The 20,604-nt window shown below is 40.0% G+C and overlaps 2 protein-coding genes across 2 annotated transcripts; one reads left to right on the top strand and one right to left on the bottom strand.

The window, feature by feature from the left end:
* Positions 1–456: 456 nt before the first annotated feature.
* Positions 457–7,031, top strand: tbrg1 (transforming growth factor beta regulator 1; the record flags this gene model as incomplete). The annotated part of the gene is made up of 14 exons (XM_079225332.1): positions 457–575; positions 1,093–1,150; positions 1,241–1,323; positions 1,479–1,515; positions 1,886–1,948; positions 2,681–2,917; positions 3,060–3,130; positions 3,304–3,545; positions 3,643–3,779; positions 4,031–4,177; positions 4,417–4,514; positions 4,639–4,749; positions 5,236–5,381; positions 5,781–7,031. The coding sequence occupies 14 exons, from the start codon at positions 457–459 to the stop codon at positions 5,867–5,869; spliced, it is 1,638 nt and encodes a 545-aa protein (XP_079081458.1). The 3' UTR covers positions 5,870–7,031.
* Positions 7,032–7,053: 22 nt separating this feature from the next.
* On the bottom strand, positions 7,054–15,673 carry siae (sialic acid acetylesterase; the record flags this gene model as incomplete). The annotated part of the gene is made up of 10 exons (XM_079224896.1): positions 7,054–7,311; positions 7,499–7,685; positions 8,085–8,239; positions 9,085–9,218; positions 9,306–9,388; positions 9,763–9,928; positions 10,182–10,320; positions 10,613–10,767; positions 11,349–11,510; positions 15,640–15,673. The coding sequence occupies 10 exons, from the start codon at positions 15,671–15,673 to the stop codon at positions 7,054–7,056; spliced, it is 1,473 nt and encodes a 490-aa protein (XP_079081022.1).
* Between the last annotated feature and the right edge of the window lie 4,931 nt (positions 15,674–20,604).

Genomic DNA, 20,604 nt, shown 5'->3' with positions numbered 1-20,604 from the left:
TTTTAGAACCATATTACTAAGTACTTCTTCTGTATACAGCTACATTATATAGTAGTTTTATTATAACGACAGAAGCTGATACTAAGTGGCAGAAGTTAGTTTGTAGTCTCTCTGAACACATGTAAACAATGGGACGAAGGAAGGTTCCGGTTTACACGGACACAAACAAACAGGAGCACGAAGAGACAGAAGTGGGTTTGCTGGTTTGCTACATTTTCACAGAGGTGTGTGCTCGCTTCTAGCTCACTTTTACTCTTTTATTCAACGCTAGTTTTATATTATATTAACAGCCATAAGCTAATCTTAGCTACACACACAATATAGCTTCTTCTGTGTGTCCCCTTGCTGACGTCTATGTTATCCTCGCTGAATCTATGAGGTGCCTCTAGACAGAAAGAGATAACAAACGCATTGTTTAATGTTTCTCCTCTGTAACGTGACAGGTCCCCGTCTCCTATGGATTCACTCAACACTTTTGAATCTGAGATGGAGGCTGACGGTCAGGGGAACTACTCTCTGTTTCCTGCTCTGGACAGCATCGCAAGTCTATCTGGGACCGCCGAGGCTCTGGAGAGGTTGTTAAAAAATACTGTGGTTTAAAACATGTCATTTCGGCGTCAATTGTAGCCTCATTGCTGATTCTAGATGAAGACAATACCGTCTGCAAGATTGAATAACCCATTTAGATTGCAGAGAGTAGGGGTGCTGCAGAAAAGAGCATCGCTCCTCTGTAGGAGCGTGCTCACGGGGAAACAACTCATAATACAAGTCAGATTTGAGGCCGTGATTTCTCCTACACAAAGTGCTTTGCGATTAGGATTTGAGTTTCTTTTTTTCCACATCATTTGGTATCAAGTGATCCTGATCACACATGTTGTCGAGTTCAAAATATATGTACACAAGCATCCTCCACGGGGTGTTTGCAGTCGCCACATGACCAGTTCAGCGGTGCCGTTCTATTATTTATTGAAATATGGATGTGAATGTGCTCTAAAATGATGATATTTCACAAGTGTTGATTTTCAGTGTGCCACTAAAATCAAATAGGAATGTTACACTGGATGATAGCAACGTTTTTTACTCCATTTGCAGCGAACCACCAAGTGAAATAGCAGAGAAGCCAAACCTCACATGGCTCGATGCTGCACAGGTATATTTCCGTGTGGCGTTATCAGTAACATTTGCCACAATCCAGACTGTGAGATTTTTTTGTTCAGTGTTTCTCCGTTCTCTCATGTAGATTGTCTTGGAAGAAGCTGGCCGTCCCATGCACATAAAGGAGATTAAACAGAGAATCATCGACAGGGGACTTGTTCAATCCAAGTACAGCAATCCTCTCAATTTACTACACGTACTGTTGGCCTTGTTCTCTCGTGTTAAGCCAAATCATAAGCCATTGTTATTCTTGAGTAGACCGCAAACTTGTTTCTGAGTCTTCATTGAGAGTTTGCTGATTTTTATTTTGTTCTCCTTGGCAGTGCAAAATCAAGCCTGGAGGCTGTCATGTACCGTGAGGTGAGGAGGATGTTGAACACACAGTCTGACAGCAACCTCTGCTGTCGAGTATAACAACTTGCACCCCCCACCTAACATCTGTGTTAGCTCGATTGATACAGCACATGCATCATCTGTATTTCTGTTACAATTTTTTTTCTTTCTCCATGTTTTTCCATCTTGCTTCTTTGACCCTATTTCACGACTTTAAAAAGAGGCAGACGTTTCTGCGCTGTCATGAGAACAAATGGTGTTCGGGGGGCAGAAGCTTTTTGAAAGCTGCTGTATGTCATGGTGGAACTAATCTAAATCTAAAGTGATTCAGCTTTTGGGAATCAAATTTGGCTTTTCTAGCCCCGTGCATTGGCCTCAGTCTCGCATTGTGTTTCAGACACAAAAAGGCAGCAGGAGATTCAAGAGGATTGAGAACAGAAACGGAGTCTTTGCCCTGCTGGTGAGTTAAATGGGACACTAATGCCAATTTCACACAAAACCAAAGTACGTATTTGGGATATTGAACATACAGTTGACCTTTGAAGCCAGACTTTTGGTCATGGATAAATACTAAACTGTAGTTTAATGGTCTAGACATGTTTTCATAAAAAATCTGTAGGTGCAGGGTTTTTGCAGCGGAGATTCAATTTTACCTGGCACCTAGATAAACTGGTGTCATGTCAAAAGGGTCCAGTAGTATCTGCTGTTCATTTCCTTACTTTATAATCTAATTAAAAGACACGAGGGGTAATGTAGCTGCATAATAAAGTACATAATTTGTAGATAAAGTTGCATTACTAATACATTTTTAATAATCTTTAACTACCATAGTGTCCGTACTTACAACGGAGAAGCTGAACTCCAAAGCTGACCAGTGTTGGTCCAGTGATAAATGTTGAGCGAGAGAGAAATCCTCCTGGAAAATATATTGTTGTTAAATATATTAAGAGGAGAAATAATATCTTTATTTAAATTTAGGTTCAAATATCTGGCACACACTTTTTTTTCAGTAACCGTCATTGTTTGTCATACAGTGGTTTCAAGTTTAAGCCCCATCTGTGTTATTTTATCGTTTACATTTGATTCTGTGTTCATCCATCACCCTGAAGGCCACACACGCATTAACGTCAGGTGGTCGTGGTCCACATGAAGATCAGATCTCCGTCTTCTCTCCCCCTCCGTTCCCTCACAGACTGATGAGGAGAGGCAGCAGGCCCTGCAGACCTTCACCGCCCAGTCTTTCCTCGGCTCTCCGCAGCACAATACCGTCTCCAGTTCGGGCTCAGGTGCCTCTGCGCACGCCTTCCCCTCCCCCACCAGCTCCTCGGAGCACAGGACCAAGATGAAGAGAGGTCCGCGAAAAAAATTAAATGAAAAGTATCAACTCAAGTACCTCCGACTGCGCAAAGCTGCCCGCGCCATGATATTTGTGAGTAAACTACTGACTCTTGAAAAGCTAAGACTAGTTTTATTTATTGTTTTCTTTCGCATCAGGCAACTACGATATGGTATATCTGGTTAGAATCTTCAGATTTATCTAAATTTAATTGTTGGTGTGGTTTTACCTGCAGGAGAATGCAGCTCTCTGTGATGAAGTTGCCCACTTGGAAGAGAAGTTTCTGAGAGCTAAGGAGGAGCGGAGGTGAGTGGGCACGTTTCAAATGGGCGCATGTTTCCCACGATGTTCTAAAGCTTGGTGCTTTTAGCAAGGTCTCACTTTATCCTGTTTTTCACTCTTGTACAATAATTGATTGGTTGTAGTGATTTATTATTATTATTATGATTTCTTCATGTTCATATCATTTCTCTTTCCAGGTTTTTGCTGAAGTCCTTGTTGCAGTACCAGTCGTTTTCAGAGGGGGAGATGCTGCCAACAGCTTGCTCAAGCTCTCATCCACCTGGACCGCCTGCAGCAATGACCTCAGGTGCAGCAGCGGCCTCGGGCTTGTCTGGGGGGCATAACCTGGCGTCAGTGGTGTCGACAGGGGAAGAGGGACCTCTTAAAAAACCCAAGAAAGAAAGGAAAGAGCGAGGCAGGGAAAATGGAAAAGACGAATGTGAGCGTGCGGTCAAGTTATTAGTGCAGATTTGGTTGATTCACATTCACCTTTCTGGACATTTGGCCCATTGTTTTGTTGCCTCATGTTTCCTCAGTTCCAAAGAGGATGTCTAAGAAGAGAAAGCTAGCAGACGGGTCTCGGAAGCTGGTGCTGCCCATCGCTCTGGACTCGTCTGGTCGCCCCGTCTTTCCCATCGCACTGGGAGGTTTAACGGTCTACAGCCTGGGAGAGGTCAGTGTCTGGATTTAATCACATGCCATAGCTTTATAACCACCACGGTAAGCTTCTGAACTCCAGTCTCACATGTTACATCCTATTTATAGTTCAGTAGAATGATACAAGTTACAGTTTTAATATTGGTACATGCATGCTCTCTTGCTAAGACGAGCTAACTGTCCATCAGATGGTACTTCAGTAGATAAAGTAGCCTTTCTAAAACCTGAAAAAGCTACACTAGCTGAAAGCTTCCGATTGCTCTGCAGATCATCACAGGCAGGATGTTGTTCCATGATGAGTGTGCCATCTACCCGGTGGGCTTCTGCAGCACTCGAGTCTTTGCCAGCATGAAAATCCCCGACCAGCAGTGCCTCTACACCTGCCAAATCAAGGACATGGGAGCAGGACCGCAGGTACACACACAGTTGTTATTGAAGTCCAGTCATCATTCTTAGGACCCTAGTTTATATATATATATATATATATATATATATATATTAGATAAATGAATGTATCTCTTTACATCCAAGTGAACGTGACAAAATGTACGTACTACTTTGTTGCTTAAATTGTGTTCAGTTCAGAGTTTGAAACGGTACAACTGAAATTAAATGGTTTTCTTGACACATGTCATGTAATATTGTCCCACCAGTTTGAGATTGTGCCTGAGATAGATCCTCAGAATGCCATCGTGGCCTCGTCGGCCCTGACATGCCACGCCAATCTACTGAAGGCCATTGCGTCCATCAGGTAAACGAGTTCACCACAAAGGCTTGGATTGTGTTTTCTGGTTGATTGGTGTTGGGCGACAATAAGTCCAAGACGAATATATTCAGAAGTCTGAGTGAACTTTACTTTGTGTCCTTTTTCTTAGTTCCAAGTCTGTGGCGCCCGTCATACCATCGGGGGCTGACTTCTTCGGCTTCTCACACCCCACCATCCAGAATCTCATCCAGAGTTGTCCCGGAGCGCGCAAATGTAGCAAGTAAATTCACCCTCACTCACTATGGATTAGCAACTACAAGACACGGCATGCACTTCACACCTTTTCTGATTTGTAGATTATGATTTTTAAGAATGAAACTGAGATTTGATTTCACTGTTTTTTTTTTTGTTCCCGTGTACATTTTCATTTCTAAAACCAGAACTTTGTTAGTTGTGTGGCAACGTTGGGAAAACCAGGAAATGTGGAGAAGTGCCTCCCAGACAAGGACTATGAGGGAATTTGACTAATGAGTCATTTAATTACCATCGACTGTAGAACAAAACATATTTCCTGATCTGCTTTAGCAGATGCAAAGCATTAATATGACTATTAAAACTTCCCTTAGAAGGAAAACATTAACGAGTCAGGAGTAACATTTCAAACTCATGGAAACATGCTGATTTATTTATTTTTGTTGGGACCTGATTTATCAAGTATTTACTTATCCAGCACCAAAAAACATTTTTTTTTTTTACTTTGATCTAGCTACCGATGGATACGCTTTGAGGTGTGTCGCAGTGGCGATGGCCAGGTTCCTCACAGCCTATCGGAGGACGACGCCTCGGTCAACTTTGAGGCCTACCAGAGACATCGGGGTTTCGACGAGAACATCAAGACGGAGCACATGACAGGTTGCTTGAACATCAGTTTTTTATATTGCAGTAGTTTTTCCACTTGACTGTAGCGTAGATTACCTCAGGTCTCGTTACATTGATGCATGTACTGTACACGCAGTATAGGCCATCCTGGTCACTACGGGGCCATCATACATGATACATCATACATGAACTAGAGTAGCCTTCAGGTTTAACAGGTGGGGAAACTATACAATCTAGTCAAACATGTATGTGGCTTGGCTAGCTGAAAGAGAAAAGTGTACTCCCTAAAAGGAGTCTGAGTGTGTAATTATTAGGAGAAGTAAAAGTATGCCATGTATTTCACTGTTCTTCTAGTTGTTATCTCCTGTTTTCTAATGTCAACATGGACGGTGATTCTTCTTCTATTTATTGTATCCCTCTGTCTCTCCTCAGGACAGGCTCCGCAGTCTCCTAGCTCCTCTCACCAGCACCACCTGACCTCCCCCACCATGAAGCCCTCTACCTCATATTTCAACTCCTGAGAGTAAATCCCCCTTCCTGGTTTAGTATTTTCCGGAAACCGAGGCATACGGTAACTCAGACCTATGATATTTATTGTTTGTCCCTGACTGCATTACTGAGGACGTGTGCTAATCTAGTTGATGCAAATATTCTGGATGTGGCTGCCGAGTTAGCTTTGTGCTCAATGTGCCAGTAACAGAAACACAACGTCTCTGTAGTGACAGTTACATTTCTGTGTGTATATCAAGATATGTGCTGGATTTTAGAAATGTAATTCCACAATGCTTTTCTGACAAGTTTTGGTACGTTGCACACTGTTGCATTGTTTTTTTTACTGTTGGTACCAGACTTAAAGTTGCATTATATTTTCCAGTTGAAACAGATTGATCAATAATTTAATTGTATTGCCATCTTGTTTTACTTTGAAGGTAAAAGCTTTGGCTTGACAAGAAACCCACCCACGCAGACTTAGTTGTTGTTTTATCATTTATTTGTGCAAATTATGTTCAGTCATAAAGACTCATTTTGTGTTGTAAACTTGAAAATCCAGAGTTGTGTTCAAATAAAAAAAAAATCAGCTTTTCTACACGCAGTCCAGCAATAATTGGCAGTGGTTGTAACAGCATAGGTTGTCCACAGGATAAACAATGTCATCAACATTATATATAAGCACGTTCAGTGTTTTATCAAACGGTGATAATCTCTATACAAAAATGACATGGCAGAAATACTGTTGGTATTATTCACTTTCTGATGCTGTAGGAAAACTCGAACCACTCTGGTAAAGAGGTGAAATAAATGTTAAGGTGAGCCTCGTAACCAGATTCCATGAATTGCAGACGGTACTTTTTGCTTAACAATTCATGGGATCTGGCACTGCCCCGCTCTGAGACGACTTACTTATTACCGACCCCAAATTGATTAATTAGTAAAAGCAATACAAACGAGGAAGGAATCAAAAACAAACACCCAATTAAGAAGAAGAAAAATATAAATATTATTCCTTCTAAAATGCATAAATTGTCTACAAAAAAAATGTAGCTGGTCACTCAGTAACAATCCACCGTGTCATTATTTTATCACTTTCAGAGTGTCGATTATCTTATTGAAGAATCTGGTCAATCGGACGACATATTTGTCCAATCAGCTCATTTTTTTTTTTTAAAGAAACAAAAAGACAGGTTTTTCCATCACTTCGTCTTCCTCAAGTTCTGGGTTTCCTGTGGCTGGAGAGGTCAGTAATAAAAGGAGGCGCAGGTAAAATCCCGCTGGCGCTGTAGATCGGACAGGCTTTAAATTCACAGGGCCAGTCTCTCCATGCATATCGGAGGGCAGCTACTTCATCAGGAAGCGGGCACAGACTGGTAGATAACTGGACGGTAGTCAGATCCCAATGCATGATGGGAGCTGCCACCCAGTGAGACTCAGGCCCACATGGAGTCTGAACCCCTGAGCAACAGATCTTGATAATAGAAATAAAGAAAAATTAATGATTGGAGCTTATTTAATTACTTTGCGAGAATTTAGTTTAAGAAATCATCTTTTTATATATACAATTATAAATATTTATTACTTATAGTTTTGCGTTAGCATTGTTAACAAATCCAGCAGGAAATCACTCAAACTGAGTGTACCGCTGCCAGCCGTACCTCAAAGATGTCTTTGGATGGCGAGACAGAGACTTTCTGGTCGTAGGTAATGTTGACAGACATTGGAGCCAACCAGATTTTCTTGTGGAAAGGTCCGTGGAAGGACACGTCCTTCTCATTATAAGCCACTGCCCTAGCTCCCAGTGTCAGTCTGTAGGCTACATCCTGCTTGTCCCGTGGATGGATCCTGAAAGAAAACCAAAAAACCATCATGGATGATAGACCAGATAGGGAGGTCAATAAAAGCAGGTCACACCATGAGAAGTTTTATATATAAGTTTATAACGATCTTAAAAACACAAATGGGAAGCCGGAGCAGAAACGGGTGCGATTTGAGCTCTTTGCTCCAATAAAAAAATATTGCAGCAGCCTTTTTTATGAACAAAAAACAAAATAATACTGACTCTCGGCACCATATCAGTAAGTAAGAATTGTCGATCCAATCTCTGAAGGATTTGCACAGTACCCGATGTGTTATCATTAATTAATTAAACACAAGTATCAACAAATAACTGTCAATCAAAACGTAATGATCCTCCGTGTCGCTCAGATTTTGCTGAGAAGGCATATAAAACACAATCCTTACGTGCCAAAGGGTGATGTTGCATCTGGTAAATCCAAAGCCACGGCCATGAAGGTTTTTTGCATCCGGGAATTGGGGACAAAGCCTTTGTCTGCCGTCTGGTGCCAGCGGATGTTTGGAAAAGCGTCACTCTCTGAGCCTTTTTCGTAGGTGGAAAGCTGAGAGTACAAGGACATCCTGGATTAGATTCACAATACTGCAGATATTTGCAAAACCTTTTTGTGGGTTATTTTACCTACACATTGGCCAAGTAGCAGCATACATTGCTGTCTGCTGTCTGACTCTTCTTTAATGCCACAAGGGGGCGCTAAAGTCCATAGTTTTCTAATTCTACAGAGAACCTTTTAAAAACCCTGCAGACCTCCACTATTTTTGATTGTTACCTTCTTAAATGTCTTGCGATCTGTACTTGTTTCTATTGCGAAAAAATTGAACTAAATTCCAATAGTAAATTGAAAAGTTATTTTGTCATTGTGATCTTGTCTTTTTTGCAAGAAATGAATGGAATTTGAGGAAGAGTGACGTAGAGACGTGGCTTAAGCCTAGTTTATGGTTCTCCGTCTTACGTTCTGAGCGGACCAATCACAGCGCTTGCGGTCCGCGTCAACGCGACGCGTAGTTAGGATTTTTTGGAGGTGTGCGTCAGGCTACGGCGTAGGGGTCTGCGTCGACGGCGTAGCTACGCCGTAGGTACGCCGTCGACCTGACGGAGAACCATAAATTAGGCTTTATGGTCAATTTTACTCTAAATGGGACCATAATTTAACAAATGAACATCAAAACTTAAAACTAGCGATTGAGACCATAAACTAATGTTCACAATGTTTACCGAGTTAATAAATCAACTAGGGTCGTTTGTAAGGTCATTTTCATAAAATAGAAATTATTTTTGCAACCGGAGTCGTCGCCCCCTGCTGGTCAGTAGAGAGATTGCAAGTTGTAAGACTCTTCCGCATTGGCCTCACTTTGCAGAATCAGAGTTTGCCGCTAGAGAGTAACACACCTGGACGAATCCAAAAGGGAAGTCGAGCGCCGTCTGCCCCCCCGAGCCCTGGTGAAACGCCATCCTCCAGTCATCAATCATCGCAGGGAAGGAACAGTTGTACTTCTCTTGGTTATAGGCTGCATTCGCCTCACCTGAAAGCAACACAAGGCATACAGATACATGTCATATACATAGATGTGGCTATACTGAATATCCGTTACCGGTGCAGGTAGTCTTACCCTGGTACCAGATGGCACCTTTGATGGTCATGTTGAGCAGCGGGTGAATCATTGCATTCCACAAGACAGAGTTCTCTTTAGGACTGCAAGATTTTAACGTGCAAACAGAAGAAAGAAAAGAAAGAAATAACCCTTTATTAATCCCCTTGGGGAAATTAGTCTCTGCATTTAACCCATCCTTAGTAAAATTAAGTAACAGTGCTGCCGTGAGGCGTTCAGGGAGCAACTGGGGGTTCCGTTTCTTGCTCAAGGACACTTCGACATGCAAACTATGGGGAGACCGGGGATCGAACCGGCTACCTTGTGATTTCAAGACGACCACAAATAAATCCATAAATATTAATAATTGTTACACTAGCTTGAGAACAGGGTGTCACATGGTAAAATGATACACAAATTCTAAAATCAGTTACCACCCATATAAATTTGCTGAATCGTGTTTGTTTTCATACTTTACCCGCTGTTAGTTTGATGCAGTCCACACCGCTGCAGTGCTCTTGGAGAGGACCAGACTTCGACAGGTGTGCCCCCCCAACAGGACTCCACCAGTCCTATGGGGTACTGCAGCGTCTTATACAAGTAGCGTCCAAAGAGCCAGCACACTGCAGAGAACTGTGCCACATCTGGAAATACACCTGCCTGTTAAGTAGGTGGATGTACGCACTTAAACAAATAGCACCATGGTTGATATTTTTTGTTTATTTGATCAAATGTGATGACATTAAACAGTATTATACTGCAAAGGTAGCAAAACAATAGCTTGGATTTAGGAACATGTGCATGTTTCTATTACATTCAATAAACCCAACCCAAACTTTTAGCTGCAAATGCATCTTTAAACAATTTTATGAATAAATAAACAAATCCTGGACTTACTTGCGGGCGGCACAGACCAGGGAATTTCCACTTGAATCAAATCTGTCTTCTCAGTTTCACTCAGGTTCAAGGCTGCCATAAAAGTCCTCACATGAGGATAATTCGCTGAGAGGTCCAGCTCCTCGGACGCATTGAAAATCTATTGGGAGAATAAATACATAAAAGAGTTCAGTATACAATACAATATGAATACATACATACATACATATCAAATAGAAAGTTATATGTCTGGAATGCTTCAACCTTTCTCACCATTAAAGCAAATATGTTGCACTAAACCAGAGCTGAAGCTAATTTCCTTTAACCAATGTTTTGTGTGCAGCATTATAGAAAAGGGGTTTCTTTCAAGATTCGACCCCACAGACAGACTTATATTTACCACGAAGGTGCCGACCAGAGAGACAGAGGGCCGTTGGCCTGGCTCAGCCTACCTTAGATGTTTGTAACCACATGTTGCTCTGCCCTCCACACAGCCAAACATCTCCAAACAGCACATCTGTCAGAGTGGCTGTGCAGCCCGGAGTTGCTGCTGTCACATTGTAGGGCCCGCCAGCTTCAACCGGGTCAAGAGTGACGTGCCAGACACCTGTTAAAAAAGAAAAAATATATCACTGAACATACACTGTATACAGAAGAAGATGGATGCGAATACGGTCTCTCAGTTTTGGAGAGTCCTGACTTAAATAGGCACAGTATGTGCACAGTGTCAGGAAAAGCACATTTATAATTAGTTCCCTTTGTCAACCACATGATTTTGCACCTTCAACACCTCCGCATGGCACAACTCCACCCTGATTCGTGAGACTGTAAAGCATCTTGATGAATACAATTGGCCCGACTTGACTTTGAGTCAAGTAATTTTTCTTACACTCTGGGCTGTACATGGATTAAAGAGCAGAGACAGGATAAAGAAACATTACCCTTTAGATACCCGACTGAGACATGTGTCTTGCAGAAGTTCAAACATGTGACCAGGGGATAAAAAGAAAGAAAAAAAAAATAACTGACTCTTCCAAATTTCCACTCCCCGAACAGGAACTGGTTACACAACAAACGCACTGATTCGGAAATGACTTCCCTGTCGCATCTGTCCCTAACGCTCAGTCTCACCCATTCACCAGCCTGTGGGTGTCAGCATACACCTGACAACAAAGTGGGTGCACTCACCTTTTGTCACGGTGACAACTGAGGCGTTCTGTTTCGATGGTCCTGACAAGGTGAGGGTCACCTGAGCCCCCTCGGGGCCGGGGCCCCACAGCACGGCGCGCTCTGGAGACTTCTGCAGCACCATGTGGTCCCCATAGTAGGAGGCAAAGTGCAGGTCCCCATCTATATACACACACACACACACACACACACACACACACACACACACACACACATATATATATATATATATATATATATATATATATATATAGACACACACACACACACGTATGTATTTTTTGAAATGCCAATATATACAGGAGATTGGTATAGTCATTGCATGCTGGGTAAGTAGATGAGAGGGAAGAAATACAACTGGATTATGATTTCCGGTTATAAATAAGTATGCTGGCGCACGTTTCGTTTTGAGCGTCGGTACTCACCGCAGGCGCGAATAGACGCGACAAGAAGGAAGACAACACACAGCGTTGTCGCCATGACGAGAAGACAACCGACGTAAAGCAAAAGCTGGACAACTCGGTCGAACAAAGTCACGCGAGTCAGCTCTCGCGCTAAGTGAGGCGCAACGTAACGCGGACAGGTTTTAAAACAACGGAATCAAGTCTGCTTCGCTCCTCTGACGTCACCAGCTGACTGCGGATCTTCAAAATAAAAGCACGAAAGTTCAAAAGCGCCATCATCTTGCTTAAAAACATTGATTTAACCAACTTAAACTGTATTTGAGTATATAACCCAATCTTTGAAAAAGTGTACTAATCATATTGAAAAAAACAAATCGGAATAATCATTTTAATTTAAGCAGAGGATCAAAGTTGTTTCAAGTATGTCTGATAACAATACAGCCCTTGTGTACATTTCAAGAGTTGGTTGCTGTAATTGTTCATCTGGTCGGAACGAAGAGAGACCTCTTAAAGCACTTCTACAGGTTCACATTCCTCATTCTGTGCAAAAAAATGCCTTCACAGGTCAAACTGAAGGCACTTGCGCATGTCGACCCCCCGGTGGCGCTCAAGCACCTGCCATTGTGTCCTCTGATAAATTACATGTCTTGATATAGATACATACTTTGGGTTTCTCTTTCTTTTTCTAATTTTGTATTTTAGTTTTTCAATTCAAAAACATTTCAACCCAGCTAACAATATTGTATACAATATGTATCATATATAACCTTGTACATGATGACATAAATACAATGGCAACACTTTAGATTACTAACTGCAACAATTGTAAACCAATCTAAAGGATTTTTGACAAACGTACAATGTATTAAAAGTTAAAAGTAAAAGCATAAAATCTAACGTTGCATTTTCAATATCAGACACAATTGTCTTGAATAGTCTTCTAAGGTTCAACAATTAGGCCAAAACATTTAGGCTTTTTTTTTTTTTTTTTTCGAATAATATCCCAAATAGCATATATTGATGCAGTCAACATTAATACGTGAAATTTCTCAGCCATTATAATAATATATTAATAAATTATTGTACTAATAGAAAAGAAAAGAAGAAGTTATCTGTTGGCTTATTCATATATCTCTCTCTCTCTCTCTCTCTCTCTCTCTCTCTCTCTCTCACTATTTCAAATTCAGATTTTTTGCCGGCATGAGTATAATCCAAACATGTTGTATAATATTTATAAAAGCTAAAGCAATAACTCAAAATGTATGTAGCCGGACGGGAAAATGTGACTGTACTTATTAACACCACCGGATGGCGCTGTGTCAATTTCCTTTACGCTCACGTGGGGTTGAGCAGATGCAACTTGTTTTACCACAACGCGTTTTCCGGGTTTTTGACCATACAATGAATACACAGATATGTAAACTGTCTCAACTAATTTATCATTCTCTCACAAATACAGAATTGTTGGTGGGTATCGATTGCTGGAGTAAACACAATTGTTCAGAAAAAGAAAACAATATTCAGAATTCACCAACAGAACGGTTGTGCCGAAAATGATCAGAGTGCATGTTGCCCTCTAGTGGCATATAAATATAACATATAATGAAGGACAATTCTTTAAATTACCCAAATCTGGAGATGCAAACTGTAGCTGCTTGTATTGGTTAATACAAAGTGTCCTTCAAGCAATTTATGCTGAGCTGGAATAAGTGAAAAAATGCCTATACAGCTAAATTTCCCACAAACCAAAAGTATAATTAATTCTGGTTGCAAGCTGTGAGATTCAGCTCTGTCCTGGACCAGCTTGGTTGCTGTGGCAACAGCTATTCAAGAGTTTACATCCTCTGTTGTTAAACAACGTGGGCTGTTTATCTTTTATTTTGTGTCCATCTTTTCCTTTTTTTTTCAGTGAGCCATCTTCTCAAACATGGACAACTTGAGATGTTTACACACTTTCCCAAATGTTTTCTGAATAAATACAAGTCACAGTAGACACCATCTTTTTTAATATAAAAACCGGATCTCGTCTCAGCATGATGTCATGATGTCAGTTACATAATTAATCAAACTTGGAGAATGCCAACAACTACACTTTCAAGTAGCCTACATTTAGTTCATGCAACCCAAAATGATAAGTCACAAATTATCTTTAATTTATGTTCATATTTTTTGGCATTCAGACAGTTTTCATGGGTCTGGTGGTCTCGCTGCATTTTGAATTCAACACAATCAAACAGTGTTACGTTAAAATACTCAACAGATGTTTACTTCATCCTAATTACAAGCAATATAAGCAGCATATATGGTTAATATGTGCCCTTTGTCTTTGTTAGATCACATTTATGAATTCATTTGCTACTCGTTTTTTTTATTTTTACAAAAAGAAATACAAAAAGAAAATCTATTATTATCAGAATCAGATCAGAATCAGAATCATCGACATATAAGTGATGCTCCTGGCCACATATTCTTCTTTTGATATTTTTTTTCAAACCCAACCACCACACAAGGGTTAAAGGGCTTTACAATCTATACAGCATGCCACCACATCCTCTCCTCTGTCCTCATTGTACCTCAGTTAAGTGAGTACTTGTTACCTTAAAACTGTCTTTCTCAAAGTGGGCCCTCAGATCCCCAAATCCGCAGGCTCCTGTGAGGTGAATCCTTATGAAGGCCAAAGTCATTAACATCTATAGACTAAAACAACAGCATGACAAATGAGAAGCAGGTGTAACATTCATTACACAACTGTTTACCAGCCAGGTGTGTATTTACCGAAGCGTTTTACGAGTTTGCCTTTAGTAAAGACAAATGCACAGGCCGGGATCTGTTGGCATGCTATTTAACACAAAACTTCAGCACTCACACAGAGATAAGTGATGAATATAGGCAGGAAAACGGGAAAGCTGGTGGTTGGAGCATAAAGTAATGAGAAAATGGTAAATGGGGAACAGAAGTGTGTTCATGACGTACATTTATAGTGAGCTGTAGGGTGACAACATACATGAGTGTGACATGAAATTATTTCCCTTTACCTTGCAGCTTTCCGTGTGCACCTACCGTGTCAATTACATACCACTTCAAAGGCCGTTGATAATATTGGAAATGGCACCTGGTCCAGAGTATACAGTGTATATATTTTCAGCCTCTTTGTGTGCCAGAGAGGAACCGCCAGGGCCTTCTAAGACATTCTAAAGAATAATATTTGAAAAGGTCATCAGTTCGAATTTTATTTTATAAATTCATATCAGGGGAAATAAACTCTTTAAACCTGCCTATTCGGTCTGTGTTGGAATGGTGAGAATGCTCTGTTGCTGTGAAGAAAATGTTATGCCTTTAGCTCTGTGATTGATGGTCCAGCTATAAATATATATATATATATATATATATATATATATATATATATATATATATATATATATATATATATATACAGAGGTCTGCGATGAATAAGAGGAACTGGATATAGCGTTGGAGGCGGAGTGCTAATGCCTTATATCGATATAGTATCATTTGTTTGTCTTATTATAAGACAAAAATGTTTTATTGTTTTATTTTTTAAGCTACATTTATAAATGTATAAAGACCCCACCCATCGTCACATGTTACTATAGTGAAATGTAACTTCATGTTAATTCTATGAATTTAATGAAATACAAATGTGCCACAGATCTCTACATAGTATTGTAAAATTGAGCAATGACAAATGCAATGTCTTTATTATAAACAATTGCTGAGTTTATCTATTTTTATGATTTATTTTAAAACATGGTTATTTTATGTTTAATCTGCTTCATCTTTTTTTAATTTGTATATAATTTGTTGGAAATGTCTTTAGAATTTAAGAAAAACAACACAAACCATACACTTCCTGGTTATAAAGTTACCCGGATCTTCGAACTTCCGGGTTTTCTTCCGCATGGGCGCACCAGTGTTTCCTTAAGCAGGCTGTATTAAGCGGCGCGGTCTCGGCAGTGATTCAAGAGAGAGACACGTTTAGAATGACAGTAAAACTCACTAAGTAAATATTGTTCTCTAAGTGGCGAGCTTTGTTATCGGTAATTATATGACAAGTTTGCATATAACTAACGTTAAGTGACACAAATCATACGCTAGCGGGAAAAAAACTCGCCGAAACTAGCTAGCGGATAGCCACCGTTAGCTTGGTTCACCATGGAAGCCGTGAGGAGGACGTCGTTATGGATTTATTACCCACGCCGATCTCAAGATCAACTTTTAATGATGGAGCAATTGAAGACCGACACCAGAGCTAAATTTGGTGCAGAAAAACACATATTTTTGGAGGCTTTTCAACTAATGGCTCGCTGTCTGACATGGAGAGTGGCTGGATTTGATGATTTATGAAGTTTATAAAAGTTTTCTAGTAATGTGATCATCAAAGGGTAAGTACTTTAAAATCTAATTGGCCGCCGCTGCCAGTGTTTTTGTGCGTCACGGTTTATTCGGGAACACGCTCACGCGTCTTCATTACAGTATCAAAACCCTCTCATATATTCTATGTTCAAAACATACTAAATTCGACCTTGGGGTCTCTTAAGGAAATAAGTCTTGTTTGAAGTGTCACTTGTGGTTTAGCGTTATGTCTTGAAACAGGAGGGGAGCAAGCTGCCCTTCCTTTGAAATACAATTATGAAATACTCACAATTGTCTCTGGAGTTTTTGGTAAACCCGTCATGTAGAATAACTTTTAACTTAATACAAATTGTATAATGATATATATGTATATATATATTTTATGCACTTTTTCCTTCTGCACAATGCCCGTTTTCCCAAATAACCCAAACCATATATTGAATAGGCCGCAGTGCCAACCTGATAATAATGCTTGTGGTGGTGGGCTCCAACGTGCCACGATGGCTGGTCACTGACATTATGTGTATGGGCTTGATTTAATATGACATGTGGTGGTTTGAAGTGAGTTGTGGGTTTGCTCCCTCATCTTCTTTGTTTGTTTCAGAGCTGGAGTTGTAACTTGTCTACTATAAGAGAGGGTCAAGGTCACGGTTTTCCACTGGTGCAAGCTGAATCGTACTCTACCTCACATATTGGAAGTGAATGATATATATATATATATATATATATATATATATATATATATATATATATATATATATATATATATATATATAATCCTTTTATATATCTCTCTGAACTGTCAAATATGGAATATAATCCTTTTTTCCATTTAGATTTTCCGTTTTAGTATCCACACACTTTGTTTGCAACGGTCATTAACATTAATATGACAAAAAAAGTATTGTTATCACTTCTAAGATTTCTTTGGTTCTTTTGGTTTCCAACTGCATACTGGAGGTAAGAATGTGTTTCTTTGATTAATGCTAATTTCTGTGAAAAGTAGTTTGATTTTGCTCAAAGTGCTGAACAGCTATGACATAAATAATAATAGTGTGCAAGTGTTAGACCTTGAATGATTTATTACCTTCTGAAAGTGAAAGCCGAAGTTCCCAAAAGCATAATTTCCGACCTTTGAAACCCAGTTTTGAATATATTTTGAACTATGCAGGTTGAGAAAACGAGCGTCTCTCTGAGACATTTGTAGAGAATTCCCAATGAATGCTGAGAACAATGCAAACTACGTCGCTTCTGTCGGCTGCTTCAACTCAAGCTGTCATGCCCTGAAACCTGTCAGTGAGTTATTTACTGAAAACAACAAGAATATTAACAACATATACACTGTTCTCCAGCTTGAATTATTTCAGAATGACCTTCCTGTGGAAACTAAGTGAACGTTTTTAAATAAAAGATGCGAATCATGCTTCTGATGCACAAAGGCATCAGAAGTGAAATCTTTTTAGGCAATTATAAATGATGGAGAACGTCCCTTTCAATAGTTATTATATAACTTTTGTCAATTCACTGTAATTATTTTTCCCTGCCGTGTGCTGAATAGAATTTCAAATAATACTCAAAAGAAAAAGGCATGCTTCTAAAAGTGCATATAATTGAAAAGTAAAATAAAATTAAGTGGACTGTCATCAGAACACATTAAACATTATTTTTCTTACATTTTTCTTTATTTGATGTGGCTTTTTCTCTAATGTCACTTTTATTAAAGTATTTAAGCAGGCAATTAGAAAAAGAAAAATGATGTGTTCTTACCTCAAGGTGTGCATGAAGTTGAATATAAAAGCATACAAATATGCTTTGACTTGTTTTGTTGTTTTCGAGTGCAACATTCCTGTTTAGCATAAAAGGAAAAGCCTTGTTTTGCATAACTTTTCATATGTTTGTATACAGTAAATAGTAGCTTAAACTTGTAACATTGTATTTGTGTCCTCATGTGTGATCATAATTGCATAATTTCACATAAAAGGTCAAACACATAGAAAAGCATCATAATTAGGAGAGTAAAAGGAGCGCAGATGGAGTTTTGTCTTGACATGAAATCAAGCACACAATCAATAACAAACAACACAATCACACCACAAATAATAAACAACCCGTAACACCAATACTACAACAATGTGGGTGCCAGGCAATATCGCAGATCAAGAAGACAAATGGCATTAGGGATGCAGAGTATTTTCTCCATATAGGCCTTCAGCCTGTATACCTGTATTTACTGACTGAGAGAAAACAATACCATCACCAATTACAGCAGCCTGCACACATTCCCCAGGCAGCCAATGAACTCATTTTTACACACACGCACACACACATGCATACATTTCTCTCATTTAACGAGTCTCGCCTTGAGTTGAATAAAACTGTGTCATCATCATCAGCAGCTCCGCGTCTGTAATTTACTTATCGTGTTTTTTGTACGTGAAACGGCATCACGCGGACGGGATGGTGCACCGCCACGTCCGAGTAACACCTTGACGTTATGACTCCACTTCAGCCTCCGAGCCAGCGCTCAAATTAGATGGCAGAAATTGGGTTGAAAATAGCCAACTCTCGTCTAGTGATCCGTGGAATGGGCTCCGCTCTGCTCCATCACATTTTACAACTAATTTCACGTGGGGAAATGAGAGATGCAAATATGTTTGTGGTTTCATGCATGAACCAAGATTTATGGCCGCTGTCTCGGGGGCCCTCATAGTTCTCTTAAGACATCAGCTCCCATCCATCTTGTGATAAATCCCTTGAATTAGCACCTCCCTGTAAGTCGCTCTGCAGCTATTAGTTGCATGAGAGGAGCCTGAGCATCACCCCCTGCAGCCTGTGTCGCATCCCGCTTTTACACTTTTCATACTCTCCGCCTACATAGATCAGTTTACGTGTGAGACTTCTGCGCCTCATTAATGCAAAAAACAAGCTGCTGAACAATAGATTTTCCAGGCGACTGTAAAGTCTGCAGTACAAGGTCAGTCAATAAAATCTCAACTCATTTCAACTGAAGGCGATAGGATTATTGCCTTTTTGGGAAATACGCTCATTTGCTTTCTGAGAGATTAGAAGATTCATTGTTTTATTAATCTAACACTAGCAGTTGGTTAGCTTCTCTCAGTACGATGACTAAAAACAGTGGGAAACAGCCAAAATGTAACAAAATCCACCTGCCAGCACCTCTAAAGGTCTATACTTAACACGTTTTATTATTATCGTTAAATTCTATGGAAAAGTGGTTTTAAGAGGCATTCTTTCTGCACAATATTCCTGGATTCATCATAGTGAGGTTGAGGCTGCTGTGTATTAACTTATATATATATTTTCATATACAGCCTGCTCACACCATCAACAATATAAACAGGGAGATATTTAATTCAGGAAAAGTAAGGACGCTACACTGCTGACCAATAGAAAGCCGTCTTGACCTCTTGACAGCACTGACTTTTAAGGGAACGGAGAACTCAACAGTAGAAAATAGCTGGCTTCTTGGCCGTTTAAAAAAAAATATGGTTAATTTTTAGAGGGTGTTCCAGCCCTGCACTTTAATATATCTCGAAAACCAAATGTCTCGTACAAAGGCCACAGAAGTTTTGCCCGTTATTGCCTTGTGAGTTGTGTTTTTACGACATGTGATACAGACAAGTAACAAAACAAATATTTTCCTAGTCCCATCCGGCCTCAGATCCTGCTCCAGCTCTCAGCCTCCTACTCAAATCTAAATTGGTTCCCGGCTTCACGATGGGTTCGGGTGTTGCAGCTTTACTTAATAGTGCCGCTGTTGTAGGAGGAAATGTTGCTGCTTGCCGATCAGGAGAGGAGTGCAACCTTGTGCACTTCTGCTGTTTCACACAACGTGAGTTTTAGTCACCGACACACACGCATAGCACAGAAAACATAGCTATGTGAGAAACAGCTGGAGGTATAAATGATGAAGAAAACCGCAGCGCCCTTTGGGAAGACTCTTCCATCGCATCGTGATTCCAAATCATATCGCAAACAAGGTGGACTCCTCAGTATCGTAAACAGTGTGAATAACCAGAGGGGAAATAGGAAAATGACAGCAAAGCAAAATGCAAATACTGCCACATTATTAATGACCTTTTTCATTTCAGTGACAAGCCATTAGATCATAAACCAAAGCCCACGTTGATACAAGCCTGCAGGAACAATCCTGGTTGAGTGTCACTTTAATAAATGGGTTCATCAGCTATTGTGATTTTAGCTTTGAAGTAAATAGCACAAGTCAATATGGCATACTCATTTTTCAAGGAGCAGTGGAAGTTGACGTGCATTACTATATCTTCACGTTTATTACTCTCGTGCCTTTTAAAGCTGATATCAAATAATCAGCGAATACTTTTATATGAAATGGGACATATCATCCATCAAATTTCTGTATCTGGCGGCACATTTTATGATGCAAAAGAAGCACGCTGATAGGAAGGGAAAAAATATCACAGAATTGTATTGACTTGAAT

The sequence above is a fragment of the Taurulus bubalis genome (assembly GCF_910589615.1).
Source record: "Taurulus bubalis genome assembly, chromosome: 10".
Classification (NCBI taxonomy): Eukaryota; Metazoa; Chordata; class Actinopteri; order Perciformes; family Cottidae; genus Taurulus; species Taurulus bubalis.
Note: the sequence above shows the minus strand (reverse complement) of the source record. Positions and strands in the feature narration are given on the sequence as shown.